We start from the raw sequence: 22,345 nt of genomic DNA, 5'->3' as shown, positions 1-22,345 counted from the left end.
TTTTTATGTCTTAGGAAGTCTGTAAATTGGAATCCAAGCCTTAAAACCGCAACTCTGCTTGAATAAAAATGGGCTGCTCAGATAAGACTGCTTGGACTACTTGTAGATTGAGAGTTGGAGAAAGAATTCTAAGGTAAAATGTAGCTTGAGAGGAAAGTGCCTTTTTTTTTTTTTGGTCTGTCGGTCGTGGGACTTGAACTTTGGGCCTGGGAGTTGTCCCTGAGCTCTTCAGCTCAAGTCCACTGCCCTACCCCAGGGCCACTTCTGGTTTTCTAGTGGTTACTTAGAGATAAGAGTTTCATGGTATTTAGTGCCTGGACTGGCTTTCAATTGCGATCCTCAGATCTTAGTCTCCAGGAGTAGCTAGGATGGATTACAGGTGAGAGCCACTGTATCCGGTAAGTGTCTCCTTTTGATGCTTTTTGTTTTTTGGTGTTTTGTTTTGTTTTGCTAGTCCTAGGGCTTGAATTCAGGACCTGAGCTCTGTCCTTTGGTTATCTCAAGGCTAGAGCTCCACCACTTGAGTCACAGTCCCACCTCCAGCTTTTTCTATGTATGTGGTACCAAAGAATAGAACCTGGGTCTTCATGCATGTTAGACAAGCATTCTATCAGCAGGTCAAACTCCCAGCCCCTGTGGCTTTTTTTTTTTTTTTTGAGGGGGAGGGATGCCAGTCCTGGAGCTTGGACCTCTACCTCGTTGCTGCCCCTGAGCTTTTGTGCTCAAGGGTAGCGTTCTACCATTTGAGCCACAGCCCCACTTCCGAGTTTTGTGTGTGTGTTGGGGGGAGGAAGGGTACTGAATTGGAGATAAGAGTGTCATGGACTTGCTGCCCATGTTGGCTTCAAATCCTGATCCCCAGATCTCAGCCTCCTGAGTGCTGAGATTACAAGCGTGAGCTACCTGAGATCCCAGTCCTCTGGCTAAAAGGCCCTTGGCTTCAGCAGGGAAGTGGAGAGAGGTGTAACCCAGGGTTACTGCTGTAACTTGGGGCAATCCTTTGCCTCCCACTTAGCCACGTGCTGCTCCTGTCTGCACATTTTTCCCATCTATAGTTTTAGAATGATGCATCGTTTTCAGTTACTCAGCTCCGCTGGGTGAGAGATGGCTAACACAAAGCCACATAGGAAATGGGAAATTAAGGAAAGGGCATTAGGGTTGAAAATAGCCCTGTGCAGCAGGGGTGCTGTGTTTGTAAGTGGCTCTCTGCATAAGGAACACTTAAAAAGGAAGCTCACTGTTATTTCTTACTCTTTTAGGTCTTTGAATAAAGTCTTTGTTGAGTTTCGGGAGCACATAAAAGAAAAAACAAATGCAAGAGCTTATAGAATAACTTTTAAGAGAACCCACCCGTATGGACATCGACTGCTGTATGGCAGCGCCTTACAGTTAATACTGTAAGGCTGCAAGTTTTAGTCTCTTAATTTTTTAAGCAAATATGGTAACTTGGACTTTGAACATTGAAAACACCTCCTGTGATATTTTTTTCTCATAATGTTTTCCTCTGTTTGGATCTAGGAATTATAAAAGTGTAGGGGAGATGGGTAAGTATTATCTTGTTGTCTCTGTCAGCATATAGTGTTCCAGGAACAGGAAGTTTGTGTGGGCTCCATATCCTTTCCCCAGCTTTCCTACTGTTTCTAGTTTGAAGGAGGATAGTGGTCTTGTGCTATAAAATGCTTCTCCACTTGTGTGCTACTGTGGATTTTGCCTTTTGGCATCTCAGTCCCCACATACATACCCCTCAGGTGCTAGCTAGAGTTCCTCCTTTCTCTCACACTGAGGATTGAAAACCCAGGATATTGCACTTGCTAGGCAGGCCCTTTACTACTGAGCTACATCCCAGGCCCAAGGACCTGAGACTCTTTATCTCCACTTAACCTCTAGAAAATGGGAAGTGGGGCTTGGCTCAAGGGTAGGGTGGTAGCTGAAGAGCTCAAGGACAGTGCCATGCTGAGTTCAAGCCCCATGACCTACCCCCCCCCAAAAAAAAAATCCAAGTAGAAATAACATAGAATTTCTGTCTTTTTTTTTTTTTTTGGTGGTGATGGGAGGGTAATGGTCTGAGAGCTTAAATTTAGGACCACATGCTCTTGCTTGGCTTCTTTGCTCAAGGCTGAAAGTCTACCATTTGAACCACACTTCAATTTCAGTTTTATTTTTATTTTTTATTTTTGAACTACAATCCTCAGATCCCAGTCTCCTGAGTAGTCATGAGCTACTGGCACCCAGCTAAGGGAACTGTTTTATTCATTGATAGATTCTAAGTGCTTTGAAAACAGTCATTAGTAAATGATCGAGACTAAAACATTGCTGAATGAATTATCAAATGACAATATAGTATTTTAAAGAAAGGAAATGTAGCAGTGCATGTATACTTGCTAGCACACTTTTTTCCCCCTAGGTCTTGAACTCAGTTCCTGGACTCTGTCTCTCTGAGCTTGTGTCCTTAAGGCTAGCCACTTGAGCTGAAGCTGGGGGGTCTTCCTGTCTAGGCTAGCTTCAAACCACAATCCCCTGAGCTTAGTCTCCTAAGTAGAAGTATAAGTGTGAGCCATCAGTGCCTGGCACAAATGTTTTTTAAGGCTGAATTTGGCACTTTGATTTTTTTTGAAATAATTTTCTTGAGAAATAATTTAAACAGTAAAAATCTGCCAATTATATAAGGGAACTAAAGAGAGACTTATTAGAGGAAGAGATAAAATGGCAAAGAGACATATGAGAAAATGCTCATCATCTACAGTCATAAAGGAAATGCAACTGAAAACAATCGTTAAGAGGCTGGGAGTTTGGCCTAGTGGTAGAGTGCTTGTCTACCATGCACCAAGACACAGGTTTGTTTCCTCAATACCACATACACAGAAAAAGCTAGAAGTGGTGCTGTGGCTCAAATGGTAGAGTACTGGCCTCGAGGAATGCCCAAGGACAATGCTTAGGTCCTGAGTCCATGCCCCAGGACTGGCAAAAACAAAAACAAAAAAATGACCCCCCCCAAAAACAATAACAAAAAACACCTTAAGATACCACCTTAATCCAATCAGAATGGCCAATATTCTGAACTCAGACAACAAATGCTGGTGGGGATGTGAAAAAGAGGAACCCCACTGCACTGCTGGTGGGAATGTAAACTAGTACAACCACTCTGGAAGGCAGTTTGAAGGTTCCTGAAAAAGCTAAAAATAGACCTTCCCTACGACCTAGCCATACCACTCCTAGGCATCTACCCTGAGTATTGTAACCCAGGATATGATAAGGACACCTGCTCAGCCATGTTCATCACTATTCACAATAGCCAAGGGATGGAAACAACCCAAATGCCCCACTACAGATGAATGAATATAAAAATGTGGTACATATACACAATGGATTTGTACCTAGCCATCAGATAAGATAAAATAATGGCATTCACTGGGAAGTGGATGAAACTAGAGCAAATTGTGTTGAATAGATAAGCCAACCAAAGGAACAAAAGGCGCATGGTCTCCTTGATATGTGGATATTAGACCCAAACAGTACAAGAGCGTTGACTCAGTATTAAGGTATTCAGGGTCATTGACATGAACTTGGAGATATAAATATAACTATGCAGACATATAAATCTATATGGGATACATATTTTATAGACATTTGATATACAATTGGATATGTATCTATGATATATAAACTCTCAGCTTAATTTTAATTTTGTTCTTAAATTTATGTGCCAGTGATTGCATATAGAGATTCCATTCTTGAATACTTGTTTGTTAAACTTGACATTTGAAATATGATGTAAAAATCAGAGTTAATACAATATTTTAATAAAAAAATCTGCCCATTATAATTGCATAATTGAAAGATTTTTTAAACTAAATTTTCAGAGTTAGGTAGCCATTACCTCAAAATTTTCTCTTGTGCTCAGCAATTTGAGGTAATAGCTACCTAACTCTGAAAATTTAGTTTAAAAAATCTCCCTCCATACCCCATTGTTAATGTTAACACTAACAATGGTTCCCAGATCTTACAACACTACTAATGCCACTTGTACTTGTGTATAAGTAAATTTAAGTATGAAATTAAGTATCTTTTGTTTCGTTTAGGAAATATTATTAAGCATGGATGTTGAGTCACGTTTGTTGTGCTCTTTCTTACCCAACTTTACCACTTACCAAGTTACCCAAACTTATTTTCCTCAGTGTCTTCCTCAATTAAATGGGGTCAGTAATGGCAGTTGGCATACAGACTTGTAAGAATTATAAATAATGAATGTATAATGTTACATACAGTGATTACTTGAAAAATACTCAGTGTTAACATTAGCTAGCATGGCTTGTACCTTATTAGTGTAGGTCCAAAATATATGGGATAAGTCTCCTTGCAGCTAGAGGAAAAAATTTAAATTGGATTCTAATGTCTGAAGTCTGTAAGGTATGATCCTGCTTTTGCTGTTGTCTTGTTTTTTTTTTTTGTTTTGTTTTGTTTTTTTTTTTTAGAACAGCATAGCAAATTGAAAAAGCAAGTTTATTTCCAACAGATCATTTTCTAGTATTTTTGTTTGAAGCTATCTGCTAAACTACTTTTTCTGTGTTTTCTGCATTCCTATTTGACAGAATCTTGATGCCAGGGAGGTAATTACCCTTTAAAAAAAGAAAACAAAACATAATGACCATCAGAAAGTATTCTGAATTGTGTCTTAATCTTCCATGCGGCTAGCCTTTCAAGTGAGACTTCCTCTAAGTGGGCAGGGGAGGGAGGCAGTTAATTTACCTCTTGTAGCTTGACAAGCCAGAAAGAAATTATCTTTAATAAGATCTTCTGTTTTTGTTCTTTTCTTTTATATACAGATGCACAAAGCAGGGTCATCCGAAGCCTCTCGATTCAAAAGATGATAATACTGAAAAACACTGCCCAGTGACAGTGAATCCTTGGCACATGAAGAAAGCTTTTAAAGTCATGAACGAATTAAGAAGGTATCAGCTCACTATATGTAACTGTGGGTCTTTGTCTTTTAGTTTTCAGTTTGTAGCAAATAAAAATCCCTCCTCTAGTGTTCTTTGATAGGAGAATGTGAAAAGTTTTTTTCTGCAGGTAATTTTTTAAGTATGAAGAAAGAGTGTGTAGTAATTTATAGAAGTATAGATGGAATAATATTTCTCTGTCCAATATGGTAGCCTCTAGTCAACTTGGACCTAGTCTGAATTGAGACATTGTATAACAAAAAAAAGATTGCAAAATAAATATTACATGCTAAAATGATCCTGTACTGGACATTTGGTGTTAAGTGGATTATATTATTAAAGTTACTTTTATATCTTTCTTCTTAATATAGGTATTAGAAAATTGTGACATGATATTTTATTCTCATTAGATAAAGGCTTTAAAGGTACAAAGAATATGGAAAGAAGAAAGACTGTAAATCTCTTTTTTGGTGGGACTTAAACTCTGGGCCTGGGCTCTGTCCCTAATCTCTTTACCTCAAGGCTAGTGCTCTACCACTTTGATCCACAGCACCACTTCTGATTTTTGAGTGGATAATAAGAGGTAAGAGTCTTGTGGACTTTCCATTCCTGGGCTGGCTTTGAACCGTGATCTCAGATCTCAGCCTCCTGAGTAGCTAGGATTATAGGCGTAAGCCACCAGCACCCACTGTGAGCCCTTTTTTTTGGTGGTAGTAGTGGTGGTGGTGGTAGTTTCAGTCCGTTTGGGAAGTATTCATCTAGGTGATGCATAAGTAATTCTCATGTATGTTAAGAACCATTGTAACATGCTGGGTTTGGTGGTGCATACCTATTATAATCACAACACTTCGGAGGCTTAGGCAGGAGAATTTTGTGTTTGAGTACAAATATTGTGAGACCCTGCCTAAAGAAAAAAAAACAGTTCATTTGAATAATTAGAAATTAAAAGACTATAGCACTGTCCTTGGGCTTTCCTCAAGGCTAGATCTAGCTCTACTACTTGAGCCATAACATCATCTCGGCTTTTCTATGTGTATGGTACCAAGGAACTGAACCTGGCTGTTCGTGCATGCTAGGTAAGCACTCTACCACTAGGCCAAACCTCCGACCAGCTATACATATATATATATATATATGTATAGCTTTTTTTTGGTGGTGGTGGTGGTAGGACTTGAATTCAGGGCCTGGGCACTGTCCCTGAGCTTTTATTACCAAGTGGTATACCACTTTGAGCCACAGTGTCACTTCTGGTTTTCTGATGGTTAATTGGAGATGAATCTCTTAGACTTTCCTATCTTGGCTGGCTTTGAACTGTGATTCTAAGATCTTAGCACCCAAAGTAACTAGGCTTACAGGCATCCAACAAAAGGACATTGTATTTATTAGGGATCTTTGTGTTGTTTCCTTAGCAGCATATGAAAGGTTTTTTTCCCTCCAGCATTCATTCCTATTGTGAGAGTACTTTGTGTACATTCACTCAAAATATTGAGAGCTTAGTTAGGAGGAACTGGTAAGATTTCTCTTCATCTTGCTTTAGGTCTTCTTAAAAGCTCACTCTTGTGGTGTTTATGTGTTTTGGTGCTAGAGATACAGCGATGGTCCCTAGTGGGCTTGATTGCTCTCCTGGTGGGGCTCCTAGTTGACTTCTGGAAGGGAAGAATCACAGAAATGATTTCTGTAAGTTAGTTGTAATGGCAGTGAGGAGGGCTACTTGGTGCATGAAGGTGGTCAGAAAGGATTCCCTGAGGAGACAAAAAGGTTGTGTGGAGATCTGGGTGGACGTAGAGGCAGGGGGATGCATTCAGCATGGAAGATAATGTTGAAAGCGTAGAGAATGGCAGTACCTTGATTGTGAAGGGAAGGAATGGTCTTCCCAGGGGGTCAGTGGAGTACAAGACTGTCTGCCAGGAGATGGATCCCAGATGGGTAAGTGAAGGCTGACAGACTTAGAGTCTCACAGTTTTGGTTTTGATCAGGTGTGCCCTTGAGGGGAAACTGTTGGAGAGGTGTTTTTTCAATTAATTTTTTATTGTTATTATAAAGGTGATAATTTTTTATTTTTTTACTTTTATTTTTTATTGTAATTAATAAAAGGGTTACATGATATTTGCCAGATAAAAGGTGCATTAATTCACATACATTGATACCCTTTCACATGTCTTGGTACCCATTACCCTCCCCCCACCCAATTTTTTATTTTTATTATAAAGGTGATGTATTGAAGGGTTAGATTTAAGTAAGTCAGATAATGAGTACATTTCTTTTTTAACCATGCCACCCCTTCCTTGCACTCTCCCAGTTTTTCTCTCCCAACCACACCCACAAGATGTGTAGTTTGTTTTCAACATAGCATCTAGTGAGGACTACTGTGGCATTGGTGTGCATCCCCTCCCCCTCCCTAAGTGTTGGAGAGTTTCTTTTTTCTTTTTTTTCTTTTTCTTTCTTTTTTTTTTTTTTTTTTTGTGGGTCATGGGGCTTGAACTTGGCCTGGGTGCTGTCCCTGAGCTCTTCAGCCCAAGGCTACCACCCTACTCTTGAGCCACAGCACCACTTCCTGTTTTCTAGAAGTTAATTGGAGATGAGACTCTCAGGTCCTTTTGTGCCCGGGCTAGCTTTGAACCTTGATCCTCAGATCTCCACCTTCTGAGTAGCTAGGATTACAGGTGTGAGCCACTGTGCCTGACAATGTTGGTGAGGATCAAGCAGTTTGTAAAGATTTTAATGTGCTGTGATCAGATGAGTATTCTTAACAAAATACACTGACTACAGCTTGAGGAATGGGTTGGAAAGGGATGAAAAGATAGTTAAACTGAATGTTGGATCACTTGCATTATTTCTTAGTATTGTAGTTTTTTGGATTTTGGGAGGATGTGTAGCTGGAGGAATCCCAGCAGGTCTGGTCTGGGTTATTTTCAGAGTGGATCTCAAAGTGTAGCCTAGGCTGACCTTGAGATCAAGATTACATCTGAGTGGTGGAATTCTACCGTGAGGAGTACATGGACCACCATGCTTGGCTGTTTCAGCTTTATATCCTTGTTGTGATTGCTGTTGTGGAAAATAAACTGCAGTGTTTTCTAAATGGGACTTAAAGACAAATAAATTATCTGGTTATTTGACATCTTTAATAGTCCTCCCCCTGTGTTTGATTGTATGGGGGTTAAAGGTTTTAGGATTGTTTGGGTTGCTTGTTTGGCTGGTCATCGGTCACTTGAGTCACTGCTTCAGCTGACATTTTAGAAATGGAGTCTTGTGAACTTTTTTGCTGGGGCTGGCTTTAACCTACAGTCCTCTAAATCTCAGCCTCCTCAGGAGCTAGCATTACCTGAGCCACTGATGCTCAGTATCCTTTTTTTTTTTTTTTTTCCTCTTTGAAGAGACGAGGGCAGTGGGAGGGGGGGGTAGACTGATTCTTAGCAGGACAGCTCATGTTTTCTGCCAACTCCCGTGAAGCTGGGGTAGCTTGGACTTTTCTCTCTGCTGTGGTCTCTTGACCTAGATCTGACTCATTAAGCCACAGGGACATAATATCTACTCCTTCCCCTGTGGTGAATGCCTGGGTACTGGATTGTCTTTCTGGCCTTGCGCCAATTGTCTTACATCTTGGAGCCTGGACTGTGAAGTAGAGAGTGGACAGAATTGTGTTTAAGATTCTTTATCTTACTCTGTGGGTCTCTGACCCCCCCCCACCTGACCCCCCGCCTTTACCTGCAAAGTCTTATGGTACCCTTTCTTCTGTCCCAGGATTATTTAGCTCTAGTCATCATTTACCTGTCCCATGTTGGGGATAGACTGTATGATTCAAGGGGCTGAAAAATAGTAATAGTACTTCTTTTCCATACTATACCAAGGCTGACAGTTGATTTTCAAAACAAGTGTTGTGAGCTTGCTAGGCCACCACTACCACTTGAGCCATACTCTAGCTCTAAACAAAGAATAACTTGAATAGTTGGAGTGTTACTGATCTGTAACTAGTACTATATGAATTCATTACATAATAGTGGTTTTTAATTTTTTTGGCTAGTTTTTATTTATTTATTTTTTGTGCTGGTACTCAGGCTTGAACTCAGGACCTGGGCGCTGTCTCTTAGCTTTTTGTTGTTGTTGTTGTTCAAAGCTGGTGCTCTTCTAGTTAAGCCACAGCTCCACCTCTGGCTTTTTGTTTGTTAATTAGAGATGAAAGAGTCTCATGGACTTTCCTGGGCTGTCTTTGAATTGCAGTTCTCAGATCTAAGAAACTGTCTTGGGCCCATGAGAACCTTTTTTTTTTTTCTTTTTTTTTTTTTAAATATTTCTCTTTTTCTTCTTTCTCTTTGTAGCTAATTTGTGTAATTCTTAAAAAAAAATAAATCTGTAGAAGCCTATTCTTTGCATAGCTGAAAGTCATTCATTATTCCTTGTCCTTGCATCAACTTCCTGTTGCCAGGGAGGGTTAGCTGGAATTGGTTTCCTGCCTTCTGGGAAGGGAAAGGTTCTTTGTCCCCACTGCTTTGCTCTTGAGCTCTCACCATAAAGTGCAGGCGTAGCAGCTGTACCTGGAGAACCTTTGGCTCATGAACCTCTGGCTGGTAGGGGAAGTCACTTTCAATTGTAGTTGGTGTAAGTTGCAGTTGTGGGAATACAGGTGGGAGGACAGGAGTTCCACGTGAGGTTAAGTTGAAGTTAAAGTTCTTTCTTTCTTTTTTTTTTTTTTGCCCGGCCTGGGCTTAAGCTCAGGGCCTGAGGACTGTCCTTGGACTTTCTCAGGGCTAGAACTCTACCACTTGAGCCTCAGCACCACTTCTGGCTTTTTCTAAGTATATGGTACCAAGGAATCGAACCCGGGTCTTCGTGCATGCTAGGCAAGCACTCTACCACTAGGCCAAACTCCCAGCCCGAAGTTAAAATTCTTTCATAGACAAAAAACATGGCATCTTACTTACTGTTTGCCTAACCAAATTATATTTTGAATCAGGAAGCTCTAGAACCATAGCTCTGTATTTTAGCCCAGTCTGAGCTGGAATAATGGAAAATTATTTAGTTAAAAAGCATTGCAGTCATTTCTGTTTAGTATTTTTATTCCCTGTTGGTGAGCAGCTGGTTATCCTTTGGAATCAGCTTGCATGCTTGAAAGGTTGACTGGGATCCAAGAACAGTGTCAGACTTGCCCAGCATCCTTTTTGTATCTAGACAGCTGTGGAGACAATCGAAAAGAGGGTGGGGTAGTGGCTTTTGTGCTTCGTGTAGATACTGAAAAGGAAGATCAAAGGAGAATCTTCAGTGGCCACTGAAGTGGGCCCTGCTGGAATCTGATGGGTATTCAGTAAGGCTGGGGGGGAGGGGGGGGCAGACAGTGGAGGCCTTTCTCATTCTAACTGCACAAGCAGGGGATGGCATGATCTAACTGCTAAATAACATAAATCAAGTGTTGCTGGAAACTATTTAGAAAAGGTTAGCACACAAGAGGACAGAATTGTGCCCAGGAGAGTAGTGTGATGAACTTGAAACTGGAAATCAGGTTGCACTGAGCCGTGGAATTCATGAAAAGTTTTTTTTTGTAAATATGTTTTTATTGTTAGTATTAAGGTGTTGTACAGAGGAGTTACCATTTTATAAGTCAGGTAATGACTGCATTTCTTTTTGGGCAGTGCCACCCTGTCCTTTGCTACATGGAGTGTTTTTGAGAATGGAATAGTGTGGTTAAGACTAGGGATATTGGGGAAGCAACTTACCAGAGCTAGAGAAAGATGGCTGTAGGTCAGGGTTACATGTCTGGCAGGAAATGCAGCTCTTTCCGCAAACTTAGATGAGGAGAATGTTTTGTTTTGTTTTGTTTTAAATCATTAATGTCCAAACAAACCAATAGATCCTTATAGATCCCTCCCTCCTTTCTTCTCTTCCTTCTTCCCTTCCCTCCCTCCCCCCTCCCTCCCCCCTCCCTCTCATTTGTACCATACCTCCAGGCCTTTAGACTTAGTTATTTTTCAGGTAACTTTTTGTTTGGGCTGCCTGCAGACCTTAGACCTCCTACTTGTGGTGCCCATTTATCTGAGAGTACATATGTGTGCCAGCAGGCCAGTTTTGTTCTTTGAGAAAGAGTTTTCCTAATTAACATTTTGCCCAAACTGGCCTCAAACAATAATCCTCTCTTCTTTGCCTCCCAAGTAAGTGGAATTACAGGTATGAATCTCCATTCCCTGCCCTAAATTGACAGGTTTGTGAGAGAACCAAGAAAGAAACTATCAAAAAAGAAGTATTGTTTTAAAACAAATTTTAAAAGTAAAAACTTTTTTTTTCTGGAATTTAGGAATCTATTTGATGTTTAAAAATTTCACTGAGGGTATCAATGTATGTGAATTAATGCACCTTCTATCTGGCAAATATCATGTAACCCTTTTATTAATTACAATAAGAAATATAAAAAAAGATCTACAAAAAATAAATAAATAAATAAATAAATAAATAAAAATTTCAGTGATGCAGACTGGGAGTTTTACCTAGTGGTAGAGTGCACAAAGACTCAGATTTGATTCTTCAGTACCACATACATAGGGGGGGAAAAAAAGCCAGAAGTGGTGCTGTGGCTCAAGTAGTGGAGCTCTAGCCTTGAGAAAACCCAAGGACAGTGCTCAGGCCCTGAGCTCAGGCTCAGGATTAGCCATATGTAATAATAAAAGACCCCGTATAGCAAAAACAATTCTTAGCAGAAAGAACAGTGCAGGAGGAATTTCAATACCAAACTTTAGACTCTATTACAGAGCTATAGTGACCAAAACAGCTTAGTACTGGCTCAGGAACAGGCCTGAAGAACAATGGAATAGAACTTAGGACCCAGATATTAACCCACAGACCTATGGCCACCTAAACTTTGATAAGGGAGCCAAAAAAAAATAGAATGGAAGAAAGACAGCCTCTTCAACAAGTGGTACTGGCAGAACTGGTTAAGCACCTGCAGACAAATAAAGTTGGATCTTTTTTTGTCACCCTGCATCAGGATTAACTCCAAATGGATCAAAGACCTCAAACTTTACAAGAAGGAATAGGAGATACACTAGGTCTCCTTGGTACAGGTTGAAACTTTCTTAATAAGGAACAAGAAACACAACAAATCAGAGAAAGTCTGGAAAAGTAGGACTGCATTAGACTGCAGAGCTTTTGTATAGCAAAGAACATAGCTAGCAAATTAACTAGAAAGCCTACAGAGTGGGAGAAGGTCTTCACTAACCATACAACGGACAAAGGCCTCATATCTAAAATATATCAACAGCTCAAAAAATTGAATCACTCCAAAACTAATCTCCAAAGAAACAACCATCCCATTAAAAGATGGGCCAAAGACTTAAAGAAAGTCTTCTCTGAAGAAGAAAAAAGAATGGCCAATAGACACATGAAGAAATGCTCACATCTCTGGCCATGAAAGAAATGCAAATCAAAACAACTCTAAGATTCCACCTCACTCCAGTTAGAATGGCCAGGATCAAGAAAATTAATAATAACAGTTGCTAGAGCGGATGTGGCCAGAGAGATCACTACTACACTGTTGGTGGAAGTGCAAACTCGTTCAACCACTATGGAAAGCAGTATGACAATGCCTCAAAAGGCTAAACATAGAACTCCCCTTTGACCCAGCAATTCCACTACTTGGCATTTACCCAACCATCCAGAAACAAGGACATACTAAAGCCACCAGCACACCAATGTTCATTGCAGCACTATTTACCATAGCAAAGATATGGAACCAACCCAGATGTCCCCCAGTTGATGAGTGGATCAACAAAGTGTGGTATTTATACACAATGGAATTCTATGCTGCTGTCAGAAAGAATGACATCATCCGATTTGTAAGGAAATGGAAAGACTTAGAAAAAAATCATATTAAGTGAAGTAAGCCAGACTCAAAGAAACATAGGCTCAATGGTTTCCCTCATTTGTCATAATCAGTAGAAACCTTGGGCTCTCCTAGCAGAGATTTATAGTAGAACAAACCTAGGTACATAAGGCCATACAGTATGATGCTAAATGAAAGGACCTCCAGGATATAGAAACAAAAGCCATATAATGAGTGATTGTTGTTCTTAATGTACTATGTTATCTCTCATCTCTTTTGCTGTCCCTTGGTTATCTCATATTGTTATAGTATTTCACCTTCTTATCTGATACATTGGATACATGCGTATTTGGTCATTTGAAATTGGATAGGGGAGTGAGGGAAAACAAGATGAGGGGCAGGGGTGGGGGAAGGGAAATGGGGACCAAGACATGAGAAAGGGTATCAATGTATGTGAAGTAATGCACCTTCTATCTGGTGAATATAATGTAACCCTTCTATTAATTACAATAAAATATATGGAAAAAATCAACAATGCAACTGATTGATACTACTAAAGAAATGGTACGAACTTGAAGTGATGAATATGTTAATTAGCCTAATGTAATTGCCTTACATTATATGTACAAATCATGATATGACTGTAATATGACGATAATTTATAGTGAAATAAAAAGTGGATTTCCTTTTTGGGGAGGGAGGTGGGGGGAGTGGGGATTGGTCATGGGGCTTGAATTGTGGAGCTGGGCGCTGTTCCTGAGCTCTTTAGCTCAAGGCTATTGCTCTACCACCTGAGCCACAACACTACTTCCAGTTTTTTGGAGATAAGAATCTCATAGACTTTCTTGTGCCTGGGCTGGCTTTGACCCTCGATCCTCAGATCTCAGCTTCCTGAGCAGCTAGATTACAGCGACTTGCTTGGATTGTCCTTTATAAATAAATGTATTATTAGAGACAACTAAATGATTTTATTTAGAAGGAATGTACTTTTGTTCCTTAAGTTATATTTAAGAGTTGAAAGTGGTCTGTAAGGCCAAATCGTGATTCACCTGTATTCTGGTGTTTACCTGTGTCTTACATAATCCCCATTGAGCTGCCGAGACTGAACAGCAGTTGTGACAGTACAATAGATATAAACTGAAGAGGTTGAAGCTCTCAAATGCAGGGAAGTGGGGATCAAGACATGAGAAAGGGTATCAATGTGAAGTAATGCACCTTCTATCTGGTGAATATAATGTAACCTTTCTATTAATTACAATAAAAATATATGAGAAAAAAGAGAAATGCTCAAAACTAGGCACGCTGGCTCTAGCCTGTAGTCCTAGCTATTCAGGGGCTGAGATCTGAGGATTGTGGTACAAAGCCAGCCCGGGCACTAAAGACCTTGAGACTCTCCAATTAACTTCTAGAAAACGGGAAGTGGGGTGTGGCTCTAGGGCAGGGTGGTAGCCTTGAGCTGAAGAGCTCAGGGACAGTACCTAGGCCCAAAGTTCAAGTCCCACAACACCCCCCCCCCCAAAAAAAATGCTCATTGTTTCTCCCCAGGATTGTGTGTATCATTGACCCTGCTACTACTAGGATTAGATTTTGTGTTGTTCATCTAGGAAAAATTTGAATGGATACTTTGTTAGTGAGATGACTGAAGTAAATGAAATGATGAAGTGACTGATTCCTTTTTACGCCTCATTGATGGAGCCTGGGTAGGGTGATTAAACAGTTTGGAGAGTTGAAGAGTGGACAGTTGTAAATGAGTTTGCTAAGTCAACCTATTTTCTTTCCTCCCTTCTGCCTTGTTGGATACTTGTCATGTGAGTTACTGTACTGCCTCAGTTTGCCTCTGGTTTCCTGTAAAAAAATTAAATCAGATACTCTGACTTTATTTTATCAAGGATGTAATAAGGAAGCTTTTCTTTAGAAAGACTTGGCGTTTTCTATCCAGTAGCAAGTGCCTCACTCACCTGCCCAGAACTCCACCCCCTGAAAGCGTCTTCCTTGTCTCTCTGCATTGCCTTTCTCACTGTCTTTCTTGTATCCTTGATACCTTTTTCCACTTTGGTTAGCACTAAATAAACCCTCTTTTCCTCTTAGCTATGACCAGGTAGTCTTGTAAATTTAAAAATCTAGAACCATCTCTCCAAATCCTTAGCAGCTTGCTTCCCTGGTGTCTTTCCTGTCCTTTCTCACTCTTCTTTTGTCTTGATTCTATCTGGGACCAATGATGAGACTATAAGCCTCTGTTCCAGGATCCTGTGTAGGTTAAAACACTTCCTAATTAATTGACGGTGGTGGTCTCTTTAGTCACTTTCCAAGTTGACTGTCACTGCTTCCTGTTTTTTTTTTTTTGAAAAATCTCAGCTGGTAGAAGCTCTCCAGGAGGCTGTGCTGGTTTTCTGGACTCTCAGTGCAGTGATGTGTCTGCCTAAGCCCATTGTGTGATGTGCCTGTGCTTAACGGCCACAGGAATTCACAGATGCCACCCTCCATCGTGCTTTTAGGAAGCAAGACGGTGGGCACCTGTGTATTGACATTTTAGACAGAGTGCATCTGTCTTGTCTTTTAAATGACAGTCAGTGGTGGGAAGTTTCATTAAATGTGACTCAATCAACAGTCAGGAAGATTTTTAGCCAAATTTAAAACAGCTCACCTCCTTACCTCACCACTTTGCTTCTCTGTAGCCAGAGCCAGTGGCTCCCACCTCTCACTCTCTGCCTCCTGAGCACCTTTTAGTTTTCTGGGCTCCCATTCTTCCTCTTGTCTTCAAGGGTTGTGCGTGCCCTGTGTGCCTTTTCCCCCTGTGTCATGCTGTTCCTCTGCTGACTGTTAGCACTTCCCTGGGCTCTGGGGTATGTTCACTCAGCCTTCTCGCTGACAGCTCCGGTCTCCATCCCAGCAACTGAAGAAGAGCGGGGACACATGCCATGGAATTTCCTTGCCACCGCTACTTCAAGTCACAAATTCTCTTATGTAACAACTAATTATTTTTTTATTTCTCAGAGCCTGGTGGCACATATTTCACTTCAAGAAGACACTCACTGTGTTTTAAAAACAGTACTAGATTTTTCTACTCTTTTTTTTTTCTAGCTTTTTTTAAAAATTTTTTTAAATTTTTTTTAATTGTAATTAGTAAAAGGGTTACATGATACTTGCCAGATAGAAGGTGCATTAATTCACATACACTGATACCCTTTCACATGTCTTGGCACCCATTACCCTCTCCCCCACACCCCCCACGATTTTTCTTCTCTTAATGGCTCATACATTTCATATCAGAAAACCAAGATGTCTTGATTTATTCAGCCATGTTATCATTTCAAAGTGCTGTTTTCCTGAGAAAGGACCACATTTTATGACATTTCATTTAGGAGATGGGGGGAGTGCCTGCTAACCTGCCTGCTCGCCCTCCCTCCCTTCCCATTCCTTTCTGAAGCTGGCCCATAGGTTGGGCCTAGTTTTTCCTGTGTATGTCCTGAAACCTTACACTTCATTGTTTTAGTCATGGATTCATTTTAGTTACTTGTTTCCTTCTGTATATTTCCCGTTCACCTGTAAACTACTTGTGGCCAAGGACATTATCTTGTTTTTGTTGTTGTTTTGGTAAGTTGACATAGTACTTGGTATCTTGTTGACATGTTCTAGATATTTGAGGTATGAATACATGCATTTTTGTGAATAACTGTAATTTGGTTATTATGAAGACATTTTCTTTTTACAGTCCATTCCCTCATTAGATTTCAAATAATGTAAACATGTCCACAAATTGACTGTGGAAGATTATGGGTTTCTCTTGTTCTTATTGCCAGGTTTTAATTGGTAGCCAGAGTCCTTCAACTTCTGGTAAAAATGCATTTAGAAAGAGGTCAGGAGCAGATTTGATTGCACACTTACTTGTTCACAAAGCACACTCAGTGACACACACTGGTAAAACGGTTGGTCACTTCTGTTGTATTTATGTACTGTCTTAATGTGTGTTATTGCTGGAAACAAAAGGAAAACGAAACACCGAAATGAACTATGACTTAGATTTGTGATATGATCTTTAGACTCACTGTGACCCAACCCAAGGTGTTGTTGTTTCGTGGTATTTTGGTAATGTTTTAACCTCATTAGTTAACTGACATCACCTAAGAAGTCAGTAAGGCCAAGCTGATTATGTGACTGCCAGCAGGTGTTACACTAGAAGGTTTGGATGAGTAATTGGAATTGAAGCTGAATATAATCCTGTAATTTTTTTAGGTATTCAAATGTAATTTAAGACCCATTTTGAAATTAGAGCAGTAGGAAGGCTTATTGACAAAAGGAAAATAGATGTAAGGCATGTTTGACTTGTATCTCCATATCCTGGTTGCTATAGAAAACCCTGGATACCTTCATAGAGAGATTATGTGTAACTATTCACCCCGCTTTGTCTTCCTCTTCTCTTTTACTCACACCTTTCTTCCTGCTCTTGTTCTTCACACAGCAGCCCACGCTTTCTGTTTGAGATTTCCTTCTTTTTTGATCCAGCTGTTACTTGCTTATGGAACAAAGCTTCAGTAAGCAGGTGTAGTCAGATTTAGATGCTCTCCTTTGATTTTTTTTTTTCTCCTATATATTCTGTGGAAAGGATACTAGTTTGTTGAAAGTACCCAGCTTTAGATAGTTTTGTGTTACAGAAAAGGTTCTGGAGTCAGACTGGATTTGAATCTTGGTTTCAGTGCCTGTGAAGGTTGTAGAGTGGTTGTTCATTTTTGTTTGCAGCATTAAGGAAGCTTGGAAGTGGTCTGCCACTGTGTCCCTAGCCTGAGATGTCTTTAGTCTTGATTTCCTCAGAGGGAATCAAAAGTAGTAACAATACCTACCTGATCCAGTTGTGATAGAGGCTAACTAAAAAAAAATATGCGGGTAAGCATCTTCCCTCAAATACCAGTCTCTTCTTATTCTAGGTATGGAATAGAATGCAGAGCATCCTTTAAAATTCTCTGTTTAGATTATATTAGATGTTGTCAGTTCTGCACCTGATCTTGAATAATTCCAGCTTAATGACAGACATTGTCTTTTTATGACTTTAATAGGGAACCTGCCTGATGGCTCACACAGCATTGTGAGCTATTAAGTTAACACCACCCGTGAGCCACACTTCAACTTAAATGGCACAGCAAGCTCATCAGTAGTGAGGCTATGGAATGCAGTCATCTCCAGTGCTAGGATGTTTCTTTCTTTTTTTTTTTTTTAGGTTTCTCTTAGGCTAGAGAAAGAATAGATTCTTATAGACTCTCCAAAGAGTTTCAGTGTGAGCCCCACAGGAACGAGTCTATGAGCGGTATGGGAAGTGGGAACTGGAAAGACTTGGTTAAACTCCTGAAAATATTTGTGAGCATCTAGGATATTAAAGAGGTAGCAGGGTACCCTAATAGGAAATAGACCAAAAAATTGAGGAAGAGGCCAAGTGTAACCTACTACTCTCTCTACATTTAAAGAAGTTTAGTGCTCAAGTATTGGAGTTGTGGAGAGTATTTGCATGTGCCACACCCATCTAGTCATGTTACTACCAGTAAAGCGGGTTTGGGGCTTTGAGACCTTTTTGATCCTATTCTGGATTGTCGACAACTTACTTTGCTAACAAGATTTTTTTTTGTGACTTTCTTAATTGCTCAGAGAGTATAATCTAATACTATGTATGCCACATAGTGTTCGCTACATTTTTTAAATAGTTTGTGTTGTCTTTATTTTCTTTGCTGCTGGGATTTGAACTCAGGTCCTGGGCACTTGAAAAATAGGTATACTTTTGGCTCTTTTGGTGGTTAGTTGAAGCTAAGAGTCTCAGGGACTTTCCTGCCTGGGCTGGCTTTATCAGATCTCAGCTTCCTCAGTAGCTAGGATTATAGGGTTGAGCATGCTTTTAAGGGAATTAAAATGGCAGGTATAATTATGATGGTTGAATATGGTTTGTTTTAAGGTAATAAAATGGTTTTTAATTGGGTAAATATGTTGTAATTTGGCTCTAAGGAATAGGTATTTTATATTGGTAAATTGTCTAAAAATAAGCTTCAAATGCCCAAATGGCTTTTAAGCAGCCTTCAGGTATAATGTTTACTTGATGATCTAGGGCTATTTTGAACATTTTTCTTGATTTTAGAGGGGGGTGGTATTTGGCTCAAGTTTTATAAATGTGTTTTATTTTATTTTATTTTTTTCCAGTCCTGGGCTTGAGCTCAGGGCCTGAGCACTGTCCTTGGACTTTCTCAAGGCTAGAGCTCTACCACTTGAGCCTCAGCACCACTTCCGGCTTTTTTCTATGTATGTGGTACCAAGGAATCGAACCTGGGCCTTCGTGCATGCTAGGCGAGCACTTTAACCACTAGGCCAAACTCCTGGCCCCAAATGTGTTTTATTTTTTCTTAAACTTTAAATGTCAGCTGCCATCTCCCACTTTTGACCCATCTCATTCATATTCAGGCTACCTCTCCTTTCATAGTCCATTGATGGCTTGTTGTCAGTAACTTCTTTACATTGGGCAATCAGTGACTATGTTTGGAAAGATTCCTGTGTTAATCCAAAGCAAGATTATGAGTGAAGGGCCCAGACCACTGGTCCTTATTATGACAATTTTTTCTGCATCAGGTGTAGGGCCTTGTTCCAGAGGATGGCCGTCCTCTGGGCCTTATGCTGATAATTTGGGAAGGATTTCAAAGCATGTATTATTGGAGTGATTTGTATTTTTCTATTTTCTGAATAGTCAAAATTTGCTGTGTGATGTCACAATTGTGGCAGAAGACATGGAAATCTCTGCTCACCGAGTGGTGCTGGCTGCCTGTAGTCCTTATTTTCACGCCATGTTTACAGGTATGAAATATTTTAGTTGTGAGATTTCTTTTAAGTTACACAGATGAAAACTTGTAATACAAGGAAATGCACTTGCTTCATTTAGACTTCTTGCTCATTATCTTTGTCATCATTGTAATCAGTAAGCATGTAGTTAATCAGTAAGCATGTACATTTTAGTATTTGATCAGCTAAGCTTTTGGAAGAGTTAAGGGAATGTTTTAGGTCTGCAAGAAATGGCTGGTCGTGCTATCTATGTACAGTGCGTGGTAATGGGATGCACTGGTTTGTGTTGGTAAGGATTTCCACAGGGGTGTCCTGTTATAATATGATTGAACTCTGTGTTTTAGGTGAGATGAGTGAGAGCCGAGCAAAGCGAGTTCGAATAAAGGAGGTAGATGGATGGACTCTGAGGATGCTAATTGATTATGTTTATACTGCTGAAATTCAGGTTACGGAAGAAAATGTGCAGGTAAGAGCAAATATATCACACTTCTTTGTGTGTGCCAGTTCTGAGGCTTGAACTTAGTTCCTGTGTGTTGTCCTTGAGGCTTTTTTTCCTCAAGCCATACCTGCACTTTTTGCTGTTTAATTGGAGATAAGATTCTCCTGGACTTTCCTGTCCAGGCTGTCTTCAAACTTCAGTCAATCCTCAGACCTCAAACTCTTGAGTAGCGGGGATTATAGAAGTGAACCATTGGCACCCAGCTGCATCACACTATTTAGTTCTTTATATGCTTCAGTTTTTTTCAAATAAAAATAACATGCCCACACAGCATACATTCTGAACCACCGTGATAGGATTCATTACTGAAACTGTGTTTCTATAGGACATTTGGAATGATTACATCTTTTATAATAGTGTTTCTGATTTCAGTATCTTTTATATCCTTCAATCTCTGAGATACAAATCCTTTCATTCTCTGAATGATGATTGCTTTTTCATGACAACACTGTCATATTCATTTATAATCACTGTTTGGTGCTGCCTACAAGTTTTCTTTATTCCTTTGAAGGATGAATTCTGCAATGTTTTTGACTGCCAACAGTCTTTAGCTATTACTATTTCAGTATCTTCCTTAAGTAATTTTGGACTTCAGCAAAATTTGACATTTTAACTTTCTTATTTTCTATAAAGAGCAAATGTTTTTTATATATTTGCATAAATGTTTAAGTTATACAGATGGATGTAGAATAAAATGAAAGTCTTGCTTAAAATCCCTCCCTCTCTCCCTCCTTCTCTCCCTCCCTCCTTCCCTCCTTCCTTCCTCTTTTTTCACTGATTTTTTTTGGGGGGAAGGGGATATTAGGGCTTGAACACAGGGCTAGAATTCTGTTGCTTAGCACTGGAGCTCTACCACTGAGGTACACCTCCACTTCTGGGTTTTTGTTCATTAGTTGGGAAGTGTAGTTCTTTTTTTTTTTTTGCCAGTCCTAGGCTTGAGCTCAGGGCCTGAGCACTGTCCTTGGACTTTCTCAAGGCTAGAGCTCTGTCACTTGAGCCTCAGCACCACTTCCGGCTTTTTTTTCTATATATGTGGTACTGAGGAATCAAACCTGTGTCTTTGTGCATGCTAAGCAACACTCTACCACTAGGCCAAACTCCCGCTCTGGAAATTGTAGTCTTATGAACTTTTCTTTGAGTCTGTAATTCTCACATCTCAGCCTCTTGAGTGGTTAGGATTACAGGTATGAGCTGCTGGCATACTCCTCCTTTTTGAATCTATCCCATCCCATACACATTGATCCACTTTTTGTCCCCATTTATAGCTTTGTTATTGCTTTGTAGCTTTCTTATCTGTTTGGGATTAATCCATTCAGACCATTTCCAATGCACATGTGTTGGATGCATACACATACTTTCCTTTTTGCCAGTCCTGTAGATTGAACTCAGGGCCTGGCTGTTGTTCTTGAGCTTTCTCAGGGCTAGTGCTCTACCACTTGAGTTACTTCTGACTTTTTCTGTGTATGTGATACCAAGGAACTGAACCCAGGGCTTCATGCATGCTCAACAAGCACTCTACCACTAGGCCACACTCCCAGCTAGCACACACTTTCTTTTAATGTTTATTCTACACTTACCCTACAATTTGTTCTTTTCTCTGACTGAAGTGTCTTTGAGGTTTTTCTAATATGTCAATCTGTGTAGGTTTTCTTTATTCTTTTGTGTGCTATCCTTTAGGTATATGGGATACATTTTTACCTTTTTTTTTTTTTTGCGGTGGATCATGGGGCTTGAATTGTAGGCCAGGGCGCCGTCCCTGTGCTCTTCAGCTCAAAGCTACCATCCTACCCCTGAGCCTGGGCATTGTCCTTGAGCTCCTCAGCTCAAAGCTAATGCCCCACCGTTGAGCCAAGCCCCACTTCCCATTTTCTATTGATTAATTGGAAATAAGAGTTTCTCGGTCTTTTGGGTCTTTTGTGCTAGACTGGCTTTGAACCAAGATCCTGAGATCTCAGCCTCCCGAGTAGTTAGGATTACAGGCGTTGAGCCACAATACCCGGCTTTTACCTTTTTTTTTTTTTTGGTGGGTCATGGGACTTGAATTCTGGCCTGGATGCTATCCCTGAGCTCTTCAGCTCAAGGCTACCACCCTACCCTTGAGCCAAGCCCCACTTCCCATTTTCAGTTTATGTAAGTATGAAAAACAAAGCTTAGAATATTAATAAACAGTGCCAATACTAGTAACACTTTATTTATGCATGCATAAGTGGCTAGTGCTCTGCCACTTGAGCCACAGCTCCACTTCCGAGCTTTTTCTGTGTATGTGGTACTGAGGAATTGAACACAGGGCTTCATGCA

The 22,345-nt window shown here is 40.2% G+C and overlaps 1 protein-coding gene across 1 annotated transcript in view; it reads left to right on the top strand.

Moving 5' to 3' along the window:
* Positions 1-22,345, top strand: part of Klhl2 (kelch like family member 2) — a 72,776-nt gene that overhangs the window by 10,895 nt on the left and 39,536 nt on the right. Inside the window, exons 2-4 of the mRNA XM_090354223.1 lie at positions 4,824-4,949; positions 19,457-19,563; positions 19,893-20,014. Coding sequence (XP_090210349.1) covers positions 4,824-4,949; positions 19,457-19,563; positions 19,893-20,014 — 355 coding nt within the window. The remainder of the gene's footprint in view (positions 1-4,823; positions 4,950-19,456; positions 19,564-19,892; positions 20,015-22,345) is intronic.

This window comes from Megascapheus bottae, chromosome 20, assembly GCF_031878675.1.
Source record: "Megascapheus bottae isolate mThoBot1 chromosome 20, mThoBot2.hap1, whole genome shotgun sequence".
Classification (NCBI taxonomy): Eukaryota; Metazoa; Chordata; class Mammalia; order Rodentia; family Geomyidae; genus Megascapheus; species Megascapheus bottae.
The sequence above is the reverse complement of the archived record's forward strand: the minus strand, read 5'-3'. Positions and strand labels throughout refer to the sequence as shown.